This window comes from Somniosus microcephalus, chromosome 12 (assembly GCF_052327205.1).
Source record: "Somniosus microcephalus isolate GS21.2 chromosome 12, FLI_Smic_1.0, whole genome shotgun sequence".
In the NCBI taxonomy this organism is placed as follows: Eukaryota; Metazoa; Chordata; class Chondrichthyes; order Squaliformes; family Somniosidae; genus Somniosus; species Somniosus microcephalus.
The window spans coordinates 217506323-217530034 of NC_140998.1; the positions used below are offsets into that span (position 1 = coordinate 217506323).

At 56.2% G+C, this 23712-nt stretch overlaps 1 protein-coding gene across 1 annotated transcript in view; it reads right to left on the minus strand.

The window, feature by feature from the left end:
* Window positions 1-23712, minus strand: part of LOC147110118 (von Willebrand factor A domain-containing protein 7-like) — a 203052-nt gene that overhangs the window by 106186 nt on the left and 73154 nt on the right. The window contains exon 8 of the mRNA XM_086004053.1: window positions 13685-13801. Within this exon, the coding sequence (XP_085860179.1) occupies window positions 13685-13801 (117 nt within the window). The remainder of the gene's footprint in view (window positions 1-13684; window positions 13802-23712) is intronic.

Here is a 23712-nt window from a genome sequence, read left to right on the forward strand (position 1 = left end):
GGTACGGGTTCCACACACACGGACTCTCACTGGGGTACGGGTTCCACACACACTGACTCTCACTGGGGTACGGGTTCCACACACACTGACTCTCACTGGGGTACGGGTTCCACACACACTGACTCTCACTGGGGTACGGGTTCCACACACACTGACTCTCACTGGGGTAAGGGTTCCACACACACTGACTCTCACTGGGGTACGGGTTGAACACACACTGACTCTCACTGGGGTACGGGTCCCACACACACTGACTCTCACTGGGGTACGGGTTCCACACACACTGACTCTCACTGGGGTACGGGTTCCACACGCACTGACTCTCACTGGGGTACGGGTCCCACACACACTGACTCTCACTGAGGTACGGGTTCCACACACACTGACTCTCACTGGGGTACGGGTTCCACACACACTGACTCTCACTGGGGTACGGGTTCCACACACACTGACTCTCACTGGGGTACGGGTTCCACACACACTGACTCTCACTGGGGTACAGGTTCCACACACACTGACTCTCACTGGGGTACGGGTTCCACACACACTGAATCTCACTGGGGTACGGGTTCCACACACAGTGACTCTCACTGGGGTACGGGTTCCACACACACTGACTCTCACTGGGGTATGGGTCCCACACACAGTGACTCTCACTGGGGTACGGGTTCCACACACACTGACTCTCACTGGGGTACGGGTTCCACACACACTGACTCTCACTGGGGTACGGGTTCCACACACACTGACTCTCACTGGGGTACGGGTTCCACACACACTGACTCTCACTGGGGTACGGGTCCCACACACACTGACTCTCACTGGGGTACGGGTTCCACACACACTGACTCTCACTGGGGTACGGGTTCCACACACACTGACTCTCACTGGGGTACGGGTTCCACACACACTGACTCTCACTGGGGTATGGGTTGAACACACACTGACTCTCACTGGGGTACGGGTTCCACACACACTGACTCTCACTGGGGTACGGGTTCAACACACACTGACTCTCACTGGGGTACGTGTTCCACACACACTGACTCTCACTGGGGTAAGGGTTCCACACACACTGACTCTCACTGGGGTACGGGTTCCACACACACTGACTCTCACTGGTGTACGGGTTCCACACACACTGACTCTCACTGGGGTACGGGTTCCACACACACTGACTCCCACTGGGGTATGGGTTCCACACACACTGACTCTCACTGGGGTACAGGTTCCACACTCACTGACTCTCACTGGGGTACGGGTTCCTCACACACTGACTCTCACTGGGGTATGGGTTCCACACACACTGACTCTCACTGGGGTACGGGTTCCACACACACTGACTCTCACTGGGGTACGGGTTCCACACACACTGACTCTCACTGGGGTGCGGGTTCCACACACACTGACTCTCACTGGGGTACGGGTTCCACACACACTGACTCTCACTGGGGCACGGGTTCCACACACACTGACTCTCACTGGGGTACGGGTTCCACACACACTGACTCTCACTGGGGTACGGGCTCCACACGCACTGACTCTCACTGGGGTACGGGTTCCACACTCACTGACTCTCACTGGGGTACGGATTCCACACACACTGACTCTCACTGTGTTACGGGTTCCTCACACACTGACTCTCACTGGGGTGCGGGTTCAACACAAACTGACTCTCACTGGAGTACAGTCCCACACACACTGACTCTCACTCGGGTACGGGTTCCACACACACTGCCTCTCACTGGGGTACATGTTCCACACACACTGACTCTCACTGGGGTACGGGTTCCACACACACTGACTCTCACTGTGGTACGGGTTCCACACACACTGAGCCTCACTGGGGTACGGGTTCCACAGACACTGACTCTCACTGGGGTACGGGTTCCACACACACTGACTCTCACTGGGGTACGGGTTCCACACACACTGACTCTCACTGGGGTACGGGTTCCACACACACTGACTCTCACTGGGGTACGGGTTCCATACACACTGACTGTCACTCGGGCACGGGTTCCACACACACTGACTCTCACTGGGGTACGGGTTCAACACACACTGACTCTCACTGGGGTACGGGTTCCACACACACTGACTCTCACTGGGGTACGGGTTCCATACACACTGACTGTCACTCGGGCACGGGTTCCACACACACTGACTCTCACTGGGGTACGGGTTCAACACACACTGACTCTAACTGGGGTACGGGTTCAACACACACTGACTCTCACTCGGGCACGGGTTCCACACACACTGACTCTCACTGGGGTACGGGTTCCACACACACTGACTCTCACTGAGGTACGGGTTCCACACACACTGACTCTCACTGGGGTACGGGTTCCATACACACTGACTGTCACTCGGGCACGGGATCCACACACACTGACTCTCACTGGGGTACGGGTTCAACACACACTGACTCTCACTGGGGTACGGGTTCCACACACACTGACTCTCACTGGGGTACGGGTTCCACACGCACTGACTCTCACTGGGTTACGGGTTCCACACACACTGACTCTCACTGGGTTACGGGTTCCACACACACTGACGCTCACTGGGGTATGGGTTCCACACACACTGACTCTCACTGGGGTACGGGTTCCGCACACTGACTCTCACTGGGGTACTGGTTCCACACACACTGACTCACACTGGGGTACTGGTTCCACACACACTGTCTCTCACTGGGGTACGGGTTCCACACACACCGACTCTCACTGGGGTTCGGGTTCCACACACACTGACTCTCACTGGGGTACAGGTTCCACACACACTGACTCTCACTGGGGTACGGGTTCCACACGCACTGACTCTCACTGGGTTACGGGTTCCACACACACTGACTCTCACTGGGTTACGGGTTCCACACACACTGACGCTCACTGGGGTACGGGTTCCACACACACTGACTCTCACTGGGGTACGGGTTCCAGACACACTGACTCTCACTGGGGTACGGGTCCCACACACACTGACTCTCACTGGGGTACGGGTTCCACACACTGACTCTCACTGGGGTACAGGTTCCACACACACTGATTCTCACTGGGGTACGGGTTCCACACACACTGACTCATACTGGGGTACGGGTTCCACACACACTGACTCTCACTGGGGTACGGGTTCCACACACACTGACCCTCACTGGGGTACGGGTCACACACACTGACTCTCACTAGGTACGGGTTCCACACACACTGACTCTTGCTGGGGTACGGGTTGCACACACACTGACTCTCACTGGAGTATGTGTTCCACACACAGTGACTCTTATCGGGGTACGGGTTCCACACACACTGCCTCTCACTTGGGTACGGGTTCCACACACACTGTCTGTCACTGGCGTACGGGTTCCACACCCACACTGACTCTCGCTGGGTTACGGGTTCCACACACACTGACTCTCACTTTGGTACGGGTTCCTCACACACTGACTCTCTCTGGGGTACGGGTCCCACACACACTGACTCTCAGTGGAGTACGGGTTCCACACACACTGACTCTCACTGGGATATGGGTCACACACAAACTGACTCTCACTGGGGTACGGTTTCCACACACACTGACACTCACTGGGGTACGGGTTCCAAACACACTGACTTGCACTGGGGTACGGGTTGCACAGTCAGTGACTCTGACAGGAGTACAGGTTCCACACTCACTGACTCTCACTGGGGTACGGGTTCCACACACACTGACTCTCACTGGGGTACTGGTTCCAGACAAACTGCCTCTCACTGGGGTACGGATTCCACACACACTGACTCTCACTGGGGTACGGGTTCCACACACACTGACTCTCACTGAGGTACGGGTTCCACACACACTGACTCTCACTGGGGTACGGGTTCCACACATACTGACTCTCACTGGGGTACGGGTTCCACACGCACTGACTCTCACTGGGGTACGGGTTCCACACACACTGACTCTCACTGGGGTACGGGTTCCACACACACTGACTCTCACTGGGGTACGGTATCCACACACACTGACACTCACTGGGGTACGGGTTCCAAACACACTGACTCGCACTGGGGTACGGGTTGCACAGTCAGTGACTCTGACAGGAGTACAGGTTCCACACTCACTGACTCTCACTGGGGTACGTGTTCCACATACGCTGACACTCACTCGGGTATGGGTTCCACACACACTGACTCTCACTGGGGTACGGGTTCCACACACACTGACTCTCACTGGAGTACGGGTTCCAGACACACTGACTCTCACTGGGGTACGGTTTCCACACACACTGACTCTCACTGGGGTACGGGTTCCACAGACACTGACTCTCACTGGAGTATGGGTTCCACACACAGTGACTCCCACCGGGGTACGGCTTCCACACTCACTGCCTCTCACTTGGGTACGGGTTCCACACACACTGTCTGTCACTGGCGTACGGGTTCCACACACACTGACTCTCACTGGGGTACGGGTTCCACACACACTGACTCTCACTGGGGTACGGGTTCCACACACACTGACACTCACTGGGATACGGGTTCCACACACACTGACTCTCACTGGAGTATTGTTTCCACACACACTGACTCTCACTGGCGTACCGGTTCCACACACACTGACTTTCACTGAGGTACGGGTTCCACACACACTGACTCTCACTGGGGTACGGGTTCCACACACACTGACTCTCACTGGGGTACGGGTTCCACACACACAGACTCTCACTGGGGTACGGGTTGAACACACACTGACTCTCACTGGGGTACGGGTTCCACACACACTGACTCTCACTGGGGTACGGGTTCCACACGCACGGACTCTCACTGGGGTACGGGTTCCACACACACTGACTCTCACTGGGGTACGGGTTCCACACGCACGGACTCTCACTGGGGTACGGGTTCCACACACACTGACTCTCACTGGGGTACGGGTTCCACACACACTGACTCTCACTGGGGTACGGGTTGAACACACACTGACTCTCACTGGGGTACGGGTTCCACACACACGGACTCTCACTGGGGTACGGGTTCCACACACACGGACTCTCACTGGGGTACGGGTTCCACACACACGGACTCTCACTGGGGTACGGGTTCCACACACACTGACTCTCACTGTGGTACGGGTTCCACACACACGGACTCTCACTGGGGTACGGGTTCCACACACACGGACTCTCACTGGGGTACGGGTTCCACACACACTGACTCTCACTGGGGTACGGGTTCCACACACACTGACTCTCACTGGGGTACGGGTCCCACACACACTGACTCTCACTGGGGTAAGGGTTCCACACACACTGACTCTCACTGGGGTACGGGTTGAACACACACTGACTCTCACTGGGGTACGGGTTCCACACACACTGACTCTCACTGGGGTACGGGTTCCACACACACTGACTCTCACTGGGGTACGGGTTCCACACACACTGACTCTCACTGGGGTACGGGTTCCACACACACTGACTCTCACTGGGGTACGGGTTCCACACGCACTGACTCTCACTGGGGTACGGGTCCCACACACACTGACTCTCACTGAGGTACGGGTTCCACACACACTGACTCTCACTGGGGTACGGGTTCCACACACACTGACTCTCACTGGGGTACGGGTTCCACACACACTGACTCTCACTGGGGTACGGGTTCCACACACACTGACTCTCACTGGGGTACAGGTTCCACACACACTGACTCTCACTGGGGTACGGGTTCCACACACACTGACTCTCACTGGGGTACGGGTTCCACACACAGTGACTCTCACTGGGGTACGGGTTCCACACACACTGACTCTCACTGGGGTATGGGTCCCACACACAGTGACTCTCACTGGGGTACGGGTTCCACACACACTGACTCTCACTGGGGTACGGGTTCCACACACACTGACTCTCACTGGGGTACGGGTTCCACACACACTGACTCTCACTGGGGTACGGGTTCCACACACACTGACTCTCACTGGGGTACGGGTCCCACACACACTGACTCTCACTGGGGTACGGGTTCCACACACACTGACTCTCACTGGGGTACGGGTTCCACACACACTGACTCTCACTGGGGTACGGGTTCCACACACACTGACTCTCACTGGGGTATGGGTTGAACACACACTGACTCTCACTGGGGTACGGGTTCCACACACACTGACTCTCACTGGGGTACGGGTTCAACACACACTGACTCTCACTGGGGTACGTGTTCCACACACACTGACTCTCACTGGGGTAAGGGTTCCACACACACTGACTCTCACTGGGGTACGGGTTCCACACACACTGACTCTCACTGGGGTACGGGTTCCACACACACTGACTCTCACTGGGGTACGGGTTCCACACACACTGACTCCCACTGGGGTATGGGTTCCACACACACTGACTCTCACTGGGGTACAGGTTCCACACTCACTGACTCTCACTGGGGTACGGGTTCCTCACACACTGACTCTCACTGGGGTATGGGTTCCACACACACTGACTCTCACTGGGGTACGGGTTCCACACACACTGACTCTCACTGGGGTACGGGTTCCACACACACTGACTCTCACTGGGGTGCGGGTTCCACACACACTGACTCTCACTGGGGTACGGGTTCCACACACACTGACTCTCACTGGGGCACGGGTTCCACACACACTGACTCTCACTGGGGTACGGGTTCCACACACAATGACTCTCACTGGGGTACGGGTCCCACACACACTGACTCTCACTGGGGTACGGGTTCCACACACACTGACTCTCACTGGGGTACGGGTTCCACACACACTGACTCTCACTGGGGTACGGGTTCCACACACACTGACTCTCACTGGGGTACGGTTTCCACACACACTGACTCTCACTGGAGTACAGTCCCACACACACTGACTCTCACTGGGGTACGGGTTCCTCACACACTGATTCTCACTGGGGTACGGGTTCCACACACACTGACTCTCACTGGGATACGGGTCACATACACACCGACACTTACTGGGGTCCGGGTTCCACACACACTGACTCTCACTGGGATACGGGTCACACACACACCGACACTTACTGGGGTACGGGTTCCACACACACTGACTCTCACTGGGGTACGGGTTCCACACACACTGACTCTCACTGGGGTACGGGTTCCACACACACTGACCCTCACTCGGGTACGGGTTCCACACACACTGACTCTCACTGGGGTACGGGTTCCACACACACTGACTCTCACTGGGGTACGGGTTCCACACACACTGACCCTCACTCGGGTACGGGTTCCACACACACTGACTCTCACTGGGGTACGGGTTCCAGACACACTGACTCTCACTGGGGTACGGTTTCCACACACACTGACTCTCACTGGGGTACGGGTTGCACACACACTGACTCTCACTGGAGTATGGGTTCCACACACACTGACTTTCACTGGGGTACGGGTTCCACACAAACTGCCTCTCACTTGGGTACGTACGGGTTCCACACACACTGTCTCTCACTGGGGTACTGGTTCCACACACACTGACTCACACTGGGGTACTGGTTCCACACACACTGTCTCTCACTGGGGTACGGGTTCCACACACACCGACTCTCACTGGGGTTCGGGTTCCACACACACTGACTCTCACTGGGGTACAGGTTCCACACACACTGACTCTCACTGGGGTACGGGTTCCACACGCACTGACTCTCACTGGGTTACGGGTTCCACACACACTGACTCTCACTGGGTTACGGGTTCCACACACACTGACGCTCACTGGGGTACGGGTTCCACACACACTGACTCTCACTGGGGTACGGGTTCCAGACACACTGACTCTCACTGGGGTACGGGTCCCACACACACTGACTCTCACTGGGGTACGGGTTCCACACACTGACTCTCACTGGGGTACAGGTTCCACACACACTGATTCTCACTGGGGTACGGGTTCCACACACACTGACTCATACTGGGGTACGGGTTCCACACACACTGACTCTCACTGGGGTACGGGTTCCACACACACTGACCCTCACTGGGGTACGGGTCACACACACTGACTCTCACTAGGTACGGGTTCCACACACACTGACTCTTGCTGGGGTACGGGTTGCACACACACTGACTCTCACTGGAGTATGTGTTCCACACACAGTGACTCTTATCGGGGTACGGGTTCCACACACACTGCCTCTCACTTGGGTACGGGTTCCACACACACTGTCTGTCACTGGCGTACGGGTTCCACACCCACACTGACTCTCGCTGGGTTACGGGTTCCACACACACTGACTCTCACTTTGGTACGGGTTCCTCACACACTGACTCTCTCTGGGGTACGGGTCCCACACACACTGACTCTCAGTGGAGTACGGGTTCCACACACACTGACTCTCACTGGGATACGGGTCACACACAAACTGACTCTCACTGGGGTACGGTTTCCACACACACTGACACTCACTGGGGTACGGGTTCCAAACACACTGACTTGCACTGGGGTACGGGTTGCACAGTCAGTGACTCTGACAGGAGTACAGGTTCCACACTCACTGACTCTCACTGGGGTACGGGTTCCACACACACTGACTCTCACTGGGGTACTGGTTCCAGACAAACTGCCTCTCACTGGGGTACGGATTCCACACACACTGACTCTCACTGGGGTACGGGTTCCACACACACTGACTCTCACTGAGGTACGGGTTCCACACACACTGACTCTCACTGGGGTACGGGTTCCACACATACTGACTCTCACTGGGGTACGGGTTCCACACGCACTGACTCTCACTGGGGTACGGGTTCCACACACACTGACTCTCACTGGGGTACGGGTTCCACACACACTGACTCTCACTGGGGTACGGTATCCACACACACTGACACTCACTGGGGTACGGGTTCCAAACACACTGACTCGCACTGGGGTACGGGTTGCACAGTCAGTGACTCTGACAGGAGTACAGGTTCCACACTCACTGACTCTCACTGGGGTACGTGTTCCACATACGCTGACACTCACTCGGGTATGGGTTCCACACACACTGACTCTCACTGGGGTACGGGTTCCACACACACTGACTCTCACTGGAGTACGGGTTCCAGACACACTGACTCTCACTGGGGTACGGTTTCCACACACACTGACTCTCACTGGGGTACGGGTTCCACAGACACTGACTCTCACTGGAGTATGGGTTCCACACACAGTGACTCCCACCGGGGTACGGCTTCCACACTCACTGCCTCTCACTTGGGTACGGGTTCCACACACACTGTCTGTCACTGGCGTACGGGTTCCACACACACTGACTCTCACTGGGGTACGGGTTCCACACACACTGACTCTCACTGGGGTACGGGTTCCACACACACTGACACTCACTGGGATACGGGTTCCACACACACTGACTCTCACTGGAGTATTGTTTCCACACACACTGACTCTCACTGGCGTACCGGTTCCACACACACTGACTTTCACTGAGGTACGGGTTCCACACACACTGACTCTCACTGGGGTACGGGTTCCACACACACTGACTCTCACTGGGGTACGGGTTCCACACACACAGACTCTCACTGGGGTACGGGTTGAACACACACTGACTCTCACTGGGGTACGGGTTCCACACACACTGACTCTCACTGGGGTACGGGTTCCACACGCACGGACTCTCACTGGGGTACGGGTTCCACACACACTGACTCTCACTGGGGTACGGGTTCCACACGCACGGACTCTCACTGGGGTACGGGTTCCACACACACTGACTCTCACTGGGGTACGGGTTCCACACACACTGACTCTCACTGGGGTACGGGTTGAACACACACTGACTCTCACTGGGGTACGGGTTCCACACACACGGACTCTCACTGGGGTACGGGTTCCACACACACGGACTCTCACTGGGGTACGGGTTCCACACACACGGACTCTCACTGGGGTACGGGTTCCACACACACTGACTCTCACTGGGGTACGGGTCCCACACACACTGACTCTCACTGTGGTACGGGTTCCACACACACGGACTCTCACTGGGGTACGGGTTCCACACACACGGACTCTCACTGGGGTACGGGTTCCACACACACTGACTCTCACTGGGGTACGGGTTCCACACACACTGACTCTCACTGGGGTACGGGTCCCACACACACTGACTCTCACTGGGGTAAGGGTTCCACACACACTGACTCTCACTGGGGTACGGGTTGAACACACACTGACTCTCACTGGGGTACGGGTTCCACACACACTGACTCTCACTGGGGTACGGGTTCCACACACACTGACTCTCACTGGGGTACGGGTTCCACACACACTGACTCTCACTGGGGTACGGGTTCCACACACACTGACTCTCACTGGGGTACGGGTTCCACACGCACTGACTCTCACTGGGGTACGGGTCCCACACACACTGACTCTCACTGAGGTACGGGTTCCACACACACTGACTCTCACTGGGGTACGGGTTCCACACACACTGACTCTCACTGGGGTACGGGTTCCACACACACTGACTCTCACTGGGGTACGGGTTCCACACACACTGACTCTCACTGGGGTACAGGTTCCACACACACTGACTCTCACTGGGGTACGGGTTCCACACACACTGACTCTCACTGGGGTACGGGTTCCACACACAGTGACTCTCACTGGGGTACGGGTTCCACACACACTGACTCTCACTGGGGTATGGGTCCCACACACAGTGACTCTCACTGGGGTACGGGTTCCACACACACTGACTCTCACTGGGGTACGGGTTCCACACACACTGACTCTCACTGGGGTACGGGTTCCACACACACTGACTCTCACTGGGGTACGGGTTCCACACACACTGACTCTCACTGGGGTACGGGTCCCACACACACTGACTCTCACTGGGGTACGGGTTCCACACACACTGACTCTCACTGGGGTACGGGTTCCACACACACTGACTCTCACTGGGGTACGGGTTCCACACACACTGACTCTCACTGGGGTATGGGTTGAACACACACTGACTCTCACTGGGGTACGGGTTCCACACACACTGACTCTCACTGGGGTACGGGTTCAACACACACTGACTCTCACTGGGGTACGTGTTCCACACACACTGACTCTCACTGGGGTAAGGGTTCCACACACACTGACTCTCACTGGGGTACGGGTTCCACACACACTGACTCTCACTGGGGTACGGGTTCCACACACACTGACTCTCACTGGGGTACGGGTTCCACACACACTGACTCCCACTGGGGTATGGGTTCCACACACACTGACTCTCACTGGGGTACAGGTTCCACACTCACTGACTCTCACTGGGGTACGGGTTCCTCACACACTGACTCTCACTGGGGTATGGGTTCCACACACACTGACTCTCACTGGGGTACGGGTTCCACACACACTGACTCTCACTGGGGTACGGGTTCCACACACACTGACTCTCACTGGGGTGCGGGTTCCACACACACTGACTCTCACTGGGGTACGGGTTCCACACACACTGACTCTCACTGGGGCACGGGTTCCACACACACTGACTCTCACTGGGGTACGGGTTCCACACACAATGACTCTCACTGGGGTACGGGTCCCACACACACTGACTCTCACTGGGGTACGGGTTCCACACACACTGACTCTCACTGGGGTACGGGTTCCACACACACTGACTCTCACTGGGGTACGGGTTCCACACACACTGACTCTCACTGGGGTACGGTTTCCACACACACTGACTCTCACTGGAGTACAGTCCCACACACACTGACTCTCACTGGGGTACGGGTTCCTCACACACTGATTCTCACTGGGGTACGGGTTCCACACACACTGACTCTCACTGGGATACGGGTCACATACACACCGACACTTACTGGGGTCCGGGTTCCACACACACTGACTCTCACTGGGATACGGGTCACACACACACCGACACTTACTGGGGTACGGGTTCCACACACACTGACTCTCACTGGGGTACGGGTTCCACACACACTGACTCTCACTGGGGTACGGGTTCCACACACACTGACCCTCACTCGGGTACGGGTTCCACACACACTGACTCTCACTGGGGTACGGGTTCCACACACACTGACTCTCACTGGGGTACGGGTTCCACACACACTGACCCTCACTCGGGTACGGGTTCCACACACACTGACTCTCACTGGGGTACGGGTTCCAGACACACTGACTCTCACTGGGGTACGGTTTCCACACACACTGACTCTCACTGGGGTACGGGTTGCACACACACTGACTCTCACTGGAGTATGGGTTCCACACACACTGACTTTCACTGGGGTACGGGTTCCACACAAACTGCCTCTCACTTGGGTACGTACGGGTTCCACACACACTGTCTCTCACTGGGGTACGGGTTCCACACGCACAGACTCTCACTGGGGTACGGGTTTCACACACACTGACTCTCACTGGGGTGCGGGTTCCAGACACACCGAATCTCACTGGGGTATGGGTACAAAACACACTGACTCTCACTGGGGTACTGGTCCCATAGACAATGACTCACACTTGGGTACGGGTTCCACACACACTGAATCTCACTGGGGTAAGGGTTCCACACACACTGACTCTCATTGGGGTATGGGTCCCACACACACTGTCTCTCACTGGGGAACGGGTTCCACACACACTGACTCTCACTGGGGTACGGGTTCCACAATCACTGACTCTCACTGGGGTACGGGTTCCACACACACTGACTCTCACTGGGGTACGGGTTCCACACACACTGACTCTCACTGGGGTACAGATTTCACACACACTGACTCTCACTGGGGTATGGGTTCCACACACACTGACTCTCACTGGGGTACGGGTTCCACACACACTGACTCTCACTGGGGTATTGGTTCCACACACACTGACTCTCACTTGGGTACGGGTCCCACACACCCTGACTCTCACTGGGGTATTGGTTCCACACACAACGACTGACACTGGGGTACGGGTTCCACACACACTGGCTCTCACTGTAGTACGGTTTCCACACACACTAACTCTCACTGGTGTACGGGTTCCACACACACTGACTCTCACTGGGGTACGGGTTCCACACACACTGACTCTCACTGGGGTACAGGTTCCACACACATTTACTCTCACTGGGGTACGGGTTCCACACACACTGATTCTTACTGGGGTACGGGTTCCACACACACTGACTCTCACTGGGGTACAGGTTCCACACACACTGACTCTCACTGGGGTACGGGTTCCACACACACTGATTCTCACTGGGGTACGGGTTCCACACACACTGACTCTCACTGGGGTACGGGTTCCACACACACTGATTCTCACTGGGGTACGGGTTCCACACACACTGACTCTCACTGGGGTACGGGTTCCACACACACTGACTCTCACTGGGGTACGGGTCCCACACACACTGACTCTCACTCGGGTACGGGTTCCACACACACTGACTCTCACTGGGGTACGGGTTCCACACACACTGACTCTCACTGGGTTATGGGTTGAACAGTCGCTTAACCTGCAAAAAGGTTTTAATTGTGAGGACAGTTGTTTTAATATTGGTAAGTATTTCCTCGTATATCGAATTGAAGTGATGAAAGGAATTGTTCTGGAAAATTATTCCGTCTGGTGGGTTCTGCAGAATAGGGGGGCATAACCTTAAAATCCTGGACTGCTTCCGTACCCTGGATTGAGTCTCCTGGATCAGGGCGAGTATGGTGTTCCTCAGGTGGATGTCCTTGGCTGTTGCATCAGTGAAGACGAATATTTGGGAATTGGAGCCGGAGTTTGTCAGAGCGAGCTGAAACAGGAGAGAGGAAAGAATCTTCGTGAACCACAGACATCCGGAGTTAACACACTGAGAGTCACAGTCCCACTCATGCCAAGTTAGAGTCACCTCCCCAGATACAGGAGTGAGAGAGAGGGACCTCCCCAGATACAGGAGTGAGAGAGAGGGACCTCCCCAGATACAGGAGTGAGAGAGAGGGACCTCCCCAGATACAGGAGTGAGAGAGGGACCTCCCCAGATACAGGAGTGTGAGAGAGGGACCTCCCCAGATACAGGAGTGAGAGAGAGGGATCTCCCCAGATACAGGAGTGAGAGAGAGGGACCTCCCCAGATACAGGAGTGAGAGAGAGGGACCTCCCCAGATACAGGAGTGAGAGAGGGACCTCCCCAGATACAGAAGTGAGAGAGAGGGAGCTCCCCAGATACAGGAGTGAGAGAGAGGGACCTCCGCAGATACAGGAGTGAGAGAGAGGGACCTCCCCAGATACAGGAGTGAGAGAGAGGGACCTCCCCAGATACAGGAGTGAGAGAGAGGAACCTCCCCAGGTACAGGAGTGAGAGAGAGGGACCTCCCCAGATACAGGAGTGAGAGAGAGCAACCTCCCCAGATAAAAGAGTGAGAGAGAGGGACCTCCCCAGATACAGGAGTGAGAGACAGGGACCTCCCCAGATACAGGAGTGAGAGAGAGGGACTTCCCCAGATACAGGAGTGAGAGAGAGGGACCTCCCCAGATACAGGAGTGAGAGAGGGACCTCCCCAGATACAGGAGTGAGAGAGGGACCTCCCCAGATACAAGAGTGAGAGAGAGGGACCTCCCCAGATACAGGAGTGAGAGACAGGGACCACCCCAGATACAAGAGTGAGAGAGAGGGACCTCCTCAGATACAGGAGTGAGAGAGGGACCTCCCCAGATACAGGAGTGAGAGAGAGGGACCCTCCTCAGATACAGGAGTGAGAGAGAGGGACCTCCTCAGATACAGGAGTGAGAGAGAGGAACCTCCCCAGATACAGGAGTGAGAGAGAGGGACCCTCCTCAGATAAAGGAGTGAGAGACAGGGACCTCCTCAGATACAGGAGTGAGAGAGGGACCTCCCCAGATACAGGAGTGAGAGAGAGGGACCCTCCTCAGATACAGGAGTGAGAGAGAGCGACCTCCTCAGATACAGGAGTGAGAGAGAGGGACGTCCCCAGATACAGGAGTGAGAGACAGGGACCTCCTCAGATACAGGAGTGAGAGAGAGGGACCTCCCCAGATACAGGAGTGAGAGAGAGGGACCTCCCCAGATACAGGAGTGAGAGACAGGGACCTCCACAGATACAGGAGTGAGAGAGAGGGACCTCCCCAGATACAGGAGTGAGAGAGAGGGACATCCTCAGATACAGGAGTGAGAGAGAGGGATCTCCCCAGATACAGGAGTGAGAGACAGGGACCTCCTCAGATACAGGAGTGAGAGAGAGCGACCTCCTCAGATACAGGATTGAGAGAGAGGGACCTCCCCAGATGCAGGAGTGAGAGAGAGGGACCTCCCCAGATACAGGAGTGAGAGAGGGACCTCCCCAGATACAGGAGTGAGAGAGGGACCTCCCCAGATACAGGATTGAGAGACAGGGACCACCCCAGATACAGGTGTGAGAGAGAGGGGCCTCCCCAGATACAGGAGAGAGAGAGGGACCTCCCCAGATACAGGAGTGAGAGAGAGGGAACCCCCCAGATACAGGAGTGAGAGAGAGGGACCTCCCCAGATACAGGAGTGAGAGAGAGGGACACCCCCAGATACAGGAGTGAGAGAGAGGGACCTCCTCAGATACAGGAGTGAGAGAGAGGGACCTCCCCAGATACAGTAGTGAGAGACAGGGACCTCGTCAGATACAGGAGTGAGAGACAGGGACCTCCCCAGATACAGGAGTGAGAGAGAGGGACCTCCCCAGATACAGGAGTGAGAGAGAGGGACCTCCCCAGATACAGGAGTGAGAGAGGGGCCTCTTCAGATACAGGAGTGAGAGAGAGGGACCTCCTCAGATACAGGATTGAGAGAAAGGGACCTCCCCAGATACAGGAGTGAGAGAGAGGGACCTCCCCAGATACAGGAGTGAGAGAGAGACATCTTAAGATACAGGAGTGAGAGAGAGGGACCGCCTCAGATACAGGAGTGATAGCGGGACCTCTTCAGATACAGGAGTGAGAGACAGGGACCTCCTCAGATACAGGAGTGAGAGAGAGGGACCTCCCCAGATACAGGAGTGAGAGAGAGCGACCTCCCAAGATACAGGAGTGAGAGAGAGGGACCTCCCCAGATACAGGAGTGAGAGAGAGGGACATCCCCAGATAAAGGAGTGAGAGAGAGGGACGTCCTCAGATACAGGAGTGAGAGAGAGGGACCTCCCCAGATACAGGAGTGAGAGAGAGGGACCTCCCCAGATACAGGAGTGAGAGAGAGGGACCTCCCCAGATACAGGAGTGAGAGTGAGGGACCCCCCCCCAGATACAGGAGTGAGAGAGAGGGACCTCCTCAGATACAGGAGTGAGAGAGAGGGACCTCCCCAGATAAAGGAGTGAGAGAGAGGGACCTCCCCAGATACAGGAGTGAGAGAGAGGGACCTCCCCAGATACAGGAGTGTGAGACAGGGCCCACCCGAGATACAAGAGTGAGAGAGAGAGACATCCCCAGATACAGGAGTGAGAGAGAGGGACCTCCCCAGATACAGTAGTGAGAGAGAGGGACCTCCCCAGATACAGGAGTGAGAGAGAGGGTGGTCCTCAGATACAGGAGTGAGAGAGAGGGACCTCCCCAGATACAGGAGTGTGAGAGAGGGACCTCCTCAGATACAGGAGTGAGAGAGAGGGACCTCCCCAGATACAGGAGTGAGAGAGAGGGACCTCCTCAGATACAGGAGTGAGAGAGAGGGACCTCCCCAGATACAGGAGTGAGAGAGAGGGACCTCCCCAGATACAGGAGTGAGAGAGAGGGGCCTCCCCAGATACAGGAGTGAGAGAGAGGGACCCCCCAGATACAGGAGTGAGAGAGAGGGACCTCCCCAGATACTGGAGTGAGAGAGAGGGACCTCCTCAGATACAGGAGTGAGAGAGAGGGACCTCCTCAGATACAGGAGTGAGAGAGAGGGACCTCCCCAGATACAGGAGTGAGAGAGAGGGACCTCCCCAGATACAGGAGTGAGAGAGGGGGACCTCCCCAGATACAGGAGTGTGAGAGGGAGGGACCTCCCCAGATACAGGAGTGAGAGAGAGGGACCTCCTCAGATACAGGAGTGAGAGAGAGAGACCTCCTCAGATACAAGAGTGAGAGAGAGGCACCTCCCCAGATACAGGAGTGAGAGAGAGGGACCTCCTCAGACACAGGAGTGAGAGACAGGGACTCCCCCAGATACAGGAGTGAGAGAGAGGGACCCCCCCCAGATACAGGAGTGAGAGAGAAGGACCTCCCCAGATACAGGAGTGAGAGAGAGGGACCTCCCGAGATACAGGAGTGAGAGAAAGCGACCTCCCCAGATACAGGAGTGAGAGAGGGACCTCCCCAGATACAGGAGTGAGAGAGAGGGACCTCCCCAGATAGAGGAGTGAGAGAGAGGGACCTCCCCAGATACAGGAGTGAGAGAGAGGGACCTCCCCAGATACAGGAGTGTGAGAGAGGGACCCCCCCAGATACAGGAGTGAGAGAGAGGGACCTCCCCAGATACAGGAGTGAGAGAGAGGGACCTCCCCAGATACAGGAGTGAGAGAGAGGAACCTCCCCAGATACAGGAGTGAGAGAGAGGGTCCTCCCCAGATACAGGAGTGAGAGAGAGGGACCTCCCCAGATACAGGAGAGAGAGAGAGGGACCTCCTCAGATACAGGAGTGAGAGAGAGGGACCTCCTCAGATACAGGATTGAGAGAGAGGAACCCCCCCAGATACAGGAGTGAGAGACGGGGACCCCCCCAGATACAGGAGTGAGAGAGAGGGACCCCCCCAGATACAGTAGTGAGAGAGAGGGACCTCCCCAGATACAGGGGTGAGAGAGGGACCTCCTCAGATACAGGAGTGAGAGAGAGGGACTTCCTCAGATACAGGAGTGAGAGAGAGGGACCTCCTCAGATACAGGAGTGAGAGAGAGGAACCGCCTCAGATACAGGAGTGAGAGAGAGGGACCTCCTCAGATACAGGAGTGAGAGAGAGGGACCGCCTCAGATACAGAAGTGAGAGACAGGGACCCCCCCAGATACAGGAGTGAGAGAGAGGGACCCCCCCAGATACAGGAGTGAGAGAGAGGGACCTCCCCAGATACAGGAGTGAGAGAGGGACCTCCTCAGATACAGGAGTGAGAGAGAGGGACCTCCTCAGATACAGGAGTGAGAGAGAGGGACCACCTCAGATACAGGAGTGAGAGAGAGGGGTTAGAGGGACTTCCCCAGATATAGGAGTGAGTGTGTGAGAGGGGCTGGTTTGAACTCCCCAGATACACGAGTGTGAGAGAGGGGCCTCTCCAGATACAGTAGTGAGAGAGAGGAACATCCTCAGATACAGGAGTGAGAGAGAGGGACCCCCCCAGATACAGGAGTGAGAGAGAGGGACCGCCTCAGATACAGGAGTGAGAGAGAGGGACCTCCCCAGATACAGGAGTGAGAGAGAGGGGTTAGAGGGACCTCCCAAGATACAGGAGTGTGAGAGAGAGGGGTTAGAGGGACCTCCCCAGATACAGGAGTGTGAGAGAGGGGTTAGAGGGACTTCCCCAGATATAGGAGTGTGTGTGTGAGAGGGGCTGGATTGAACTCCCCAGATACAGCAGTGTGAGAGAGGGGCTAGACGGACCTGCTCAGATACAGGAGTGTGAGGGAGGGATTAGAGGGACCTCCTCAGATACAGGAGTGAGAGAGAGGGACCTCCTCAGATACAGGAGTGAGAGAGAGGGACCTCCTCAGATATATGAGTGAGAGAGAGGAACCTCCTCAGATACAGGAGTGAGAGAGAGGGACCTCCCCAGATACAGGAGTGAGAGAGAGGGACCTCCCCAGATACAGGAGTGAGAGAGAGGGACCTCCTCAGATACAGGAGTATGAGCGAGGGGTTAGAGGGACCTCCCCAGATACAGGAGTGTGTGAGAGGGGGGCTAGAGGGACCTCCCCAGATACAGGAGTGTGAGAGAGGGTTTAGAGGGATCTCCCCAGATACAGGAGTGAGAGAGAGTGGTTAGAGGGACCTCCCCAGATAGAGGAGTGTGAGAGAGGGGTTAGAGGGACCTCCCCAGATACAGGAGTGAGAGAGAGGGTTTAGAGGGACCTCCCCAGATACAGGAGTGTGAGAGAGGGGTTAGAGGGACCTCCCCAGATACAGGAGTGTGAGAGAGGGGTTAGAGGGACCTCCTCAGATACAGGAGTGTGAGAGAGGGGTTAGAGGGACCTCCTCAGATACAGGAGTGTGAGAGAGGGGTTAGAGGGTCCTCCCCAGATACAGGAGTGCGAGAGAGGGGTTAGAGGGACCTCCCCAGATACAGGAGTGTGAGAGAGGGGTTAGAGGGACCTCCACAGATACAGGGGTGTGTGAGAGGGGGGTTAGAGGGACCTCCTCAGATACAGGAGTGAGAGAGAGAGTTAGAGGGACCTCCCCAGATACAGTAGTGTGAGAGAGACGGGTTAGAGGGTCCTTCCCAGATACAGGAGTGTGAGAGAGGGGTTAGAGGGACTTCCCCAGATACAGGAGTGTGAGAGAGGGTTTAGTGGGATCTCCCCAGATACAGGAGAGAGAGAGAGGGGTTAGAGGGACCTCCCAAGATACAGGAGTGTGAGAGAGGGGTTAGAGGGAACGCCCCAGATACAGGAGTGAGAGAGAGGGGTTAGAGGGACCTCCCCAGATACAGGAGTGTGAGAGAGGGGTTAGAGGGACCTCGCCAGATACAGGAGTGTGATAGAGGGGTTAGAGTGACCTCCTCAGATACAGGAGTGTGAGAGAGGGGTTAGAGGGACCTCCTCAGATACAGGAGTGTGAGAGAGGTGTTAGAGGGTCCTCCCCAGATACAGGAGTGTGAGAGAGGGGTTAGAGGGACCTCCCCAGATACAGGAGTGTGAGAGAGGGGTTAGAGGGACCTCCCCAGATACAGGAGTGTGAGAGAGAGGGGTTAGAGGGACCTCCCCAGATACAGGAGTGTGAGATAGGGGTTAGAGGGACCTCCCCAGATACAGGAGTGTGAGAGAGGGGTTAGAGGGGCCTCCCCAGATACAGGAGTGTGAGAGAGAGGGGTTAGAGGGACCTCCTCAGATACAGGAATGAGAGAGAGAGAGTTAGAGAGACCTCCCCAGATACAGGAGTGTGAGAGAGGGGTTAGAGGGACCTCCACAGATACAGGAGTGTGTGAGAGGGGGGTTAGTGGGACCTCCTCAGATACAGGAGTGAGAGAGAAAGTTAGAGGGACCTCCCCAGATACACGAGTGTGAGAGAGAGGGGTTAGAGGGACCTCCCCAGATACAGGAGTGTGAGAAAGGGGTTAGAGGGACATCCCCAGATACAGGAGTGTGAGACAGGGGATAGAGGGGACTCCCCAAACACAGGAGTGTGAGGGAGGAGTTAGAGGTAACGCCCCAGATAAAGCAGTGTGAGAGAGGTGTTAGAGCAACCTCCCCAGATACAGGAGTGTGAGAAATGTGTTAGAGGGATCTCCCCAGATACAGGAGTGTGAGAGCGTGGTTAGAGGGACCTCCCCAGATACAGGAGTGTGAGAGAGGGGTTAGAGGGACCTCCCCAGATACAGGAGTGTGAGAGAGGGGTTAGAGGGACCTCCCCAGATACAGGAGTGTGAGAGAGGGGTTAGAGGGAACTCCCCAGATACAGGAGTGTGAGAACTGGGTTAGAGGGACCTCCCCAGATACAGGAGTGTGAGAGAGAGGGGTTAGAGGGATCTCCCCAGATACAGGAGTGTGAGAGAGGGTTTAGAGGGACCTCCCCAGATACAGGCGTGTGAGAGAGGGGTTAGAGGGACCTCCCCAGATACAGGAGTGTGAGAGAGAGGTTAGAGGGACCTCCCCAGATACAGGAGTGTGAGAGAGACGTTAGAGGGACCTCCCCAGATACAGGAGTGTGAGAGGGTGGTTAGAGGGTCCTCCCCAGATACAGGAATGTGAGAGATGGGTTAGAGGGACCTCCCCAGATACAGGAGTGTGAGAGAGGGGTTAGAGGGACCTCCCCAAATATAGGTGTGTGAGAGAAGGTTTAGAGGGACCTCCCCAGATACAAGAGTGTGAGAGAGAGGTTAGAGGGACCTCCCCAGATACAGGAGTGTGAGAGTGGGGTTAGAGGGACCTCCCCAGATACAGGAGTGTGAGAGAGAGGTTAGAGGGACCTCCGCAGGTACAGGAGTGTGAGAGAGAGGGGTTAGAGGGATCTCCCCAGGTACAGAAATGTGTGAGAGGGATTAGAGGGACCTCCCCAGATACAGGTGTGTGAGAGTGAGGTTAGAGGGGCCTCCCCAGATACATGCGTGTGAGAGAGGGGTTAGCGGGACCTCCCCATATACAGGAGTGTGTGCGAGATGGGTAAGAGGGACCTCCCCAGATATAGGAGTGTGAGATAGAGGGGTTAGAGGGACCTCCGCAGATACAGGAGTGTGAGAGAGGGGTTAGAGGGACCTCCCCAGATACAGGTGTGTGAGAGTGAGGTTTGAGGGACTTCCCGAGATACATGCGTGTGAGAGAGGGGTTAGAGGGACATCCCCAAAAACAGAAGTGTGTGAGAGAGGGGTTAGAGGGACCTCCCCAGATATTGGAGTGTGAGATAGAGGGGTTAGAGGGACCTCCGCAGATACAGGAGTGTGAGGGAGGGATTAGAGGGACCTCCACAGATACAGGAGTGTGAGAGACAGAGGCTAGAGGGACCTCCCCAGATACAGGAGTGTGAGGGAAGTGTTAGAGGGACGTCCCCAGATACAGGAGTGTGTGAGAGGGGTTAGAGGGACCTCCCCAGATACAGGAGTGTGAGAGAGGGGTTAGAGGGACCTCCCCAGATATTGGAGTGTGAGATAGAGGGGTTAGAGGGACCTCCGCAGATACAGGAGTGTGAGGGAGGGATTAGAGGGACCTCCACAGATACAGGAGTGTGAGAGACAGAGGCTAGAGGGACCTCCCCAGATACAGGAGTGTGAGGGAAGTGTTAGAGGGACGTCCCCAGATACAGGAGTGTGTGAGAGGGGTTAGAGGGACCTCCCCAGATACAGGAGCATGAGAGAGAGGGATTAGAGGGACCTCCCCAGATACAGGAATGTGAGAGAGGGGTTAGAGGGACCTCCCCAGATACAGGAATGAAAGAGAGGGGTTAGAGGGACATCCCCATATACAGGAGTGTGAGAGAGGGGTTAGAGGGACTACCGCAGATACAGGAGTGTGAGAGAGGGGTTAGAGGGACCTCCCCAGATACAGGCGTGTGAGAGAGGGGTTAGAGGAACCTCCCCAGATACAGGAGTGTGTGAGAGAGGGGTTAGAGGGACCTCCCCAGATACAGGAGTGAGAGAGAGGGGTTAGAGGGACCACCCCAGATACAGGAGTGAGAGAGAGGGGTTAGAGGAACCTCCCCAGATACAGGAGTGTGTGAGAGAGGGGATAGAGGGACCTCCCCAGATACAGGAATGAGAGAGAGGGGTTAGAGGGACCTCCCCAGATGCAGGAGTGAGAGAGAGGGGTTAGAGGAACCTCCCCAGATACAGGAGTGTGTGAGAGAGGGGTTAGAGGCGCCTCCCCAGATACAGGAGTGTGAGAGAGAGGGGTAACAGGGACCTCCCTAGGTACAGGAGTGTGAGAGAGAGGGGTTAGAGGGGCCTCCCCAGATACAGGAGTGTGAGAGAGAGAGAGGTTAAAGGGACCTCTCCAGATACAGGAGTGAGGGAGAGGGATTAGAGGGACCTCCCCAGATACGGGAGTGTGAGAGAGGGGTTAGAGGGACCTCCCCAGATACAGGCTTGTGTGAGAGAGGGATTAGAGGGTCCTTCCCAGATTCAGGAGTGTGGGAGAGGGGTTAGAGGGACTTCCCTAGATACAGGAGTGAGTGAGAGAGAGGGGTTAGAGGGACCTCTGCTGATACAGAGAGTGTTAGAGAGGGGTTAGAGGGACCTCCCCAGATACAGGAGTGAGAGAGAGTGGGTTAGAGGGACCTCCCCAGATACAGGAGTGAGAGAGAGTGGGGTTAGAGGGACCTCCCCAGATACAGGAGTGTGAGAGAGAGTGGGGTTAGAGGGACCTCCCCAGATACAGGAGTGTGAGAGAGGGGTTAGAGGGACCTCCCCAGATACAGGAGCATGAGACAGAGGGTTAGAGGAACCTCCCATGTTACAGGCGTGTGAGGGAGGGGTTAGAGGGACCTCCCCAGATACAGGAGTGTGAGTGACAGGCGATAGACAGAACTACCCAGATACAGGAGTGTGAGAGAGGGGTTACAGGGACCTCCCCAGATACAGGAGTGTGAGGGAGAGGGGTTAGAGGGACCGCCCCAGATACAGGAGTGTGAGAGAGAGGTTAGAGGGACCTCCCCAGATACAGGAATGTGAGAGAGGGGTCAGAGGGACCTCCCCAGATACAGGAGTGTGAGAGAGGGGTTAGAGGGACCTCCCCAGATACAGGAGTGTGAGAGAGGGTTTAGAGGGACCTCCCCAGATACAGGAGTGAGAGAGAGAGGGGTTAGAGGGACCTCCCCAAATACAGGAGCGTGAGAGAGAGGGATTAGGGGGACCTCCCCAGATACAGGAATGTGTGAGAGGGATTAGAGGGACCTCCCCAGATTCAGGAATGTGAGTGAGCGGTTAGAGGGACCTCTCCAGATACAGGAGTGTGAGAGAGAAGGGTTAGAGGGACCTCCTACATACAGGAGTGAGAGAGAGAGGGGTTAGAGAGACCTCCCCAGATACAGGAGTGTGAGGGAGAGGGGTTAGGGGGACCTCCCCAGATACAG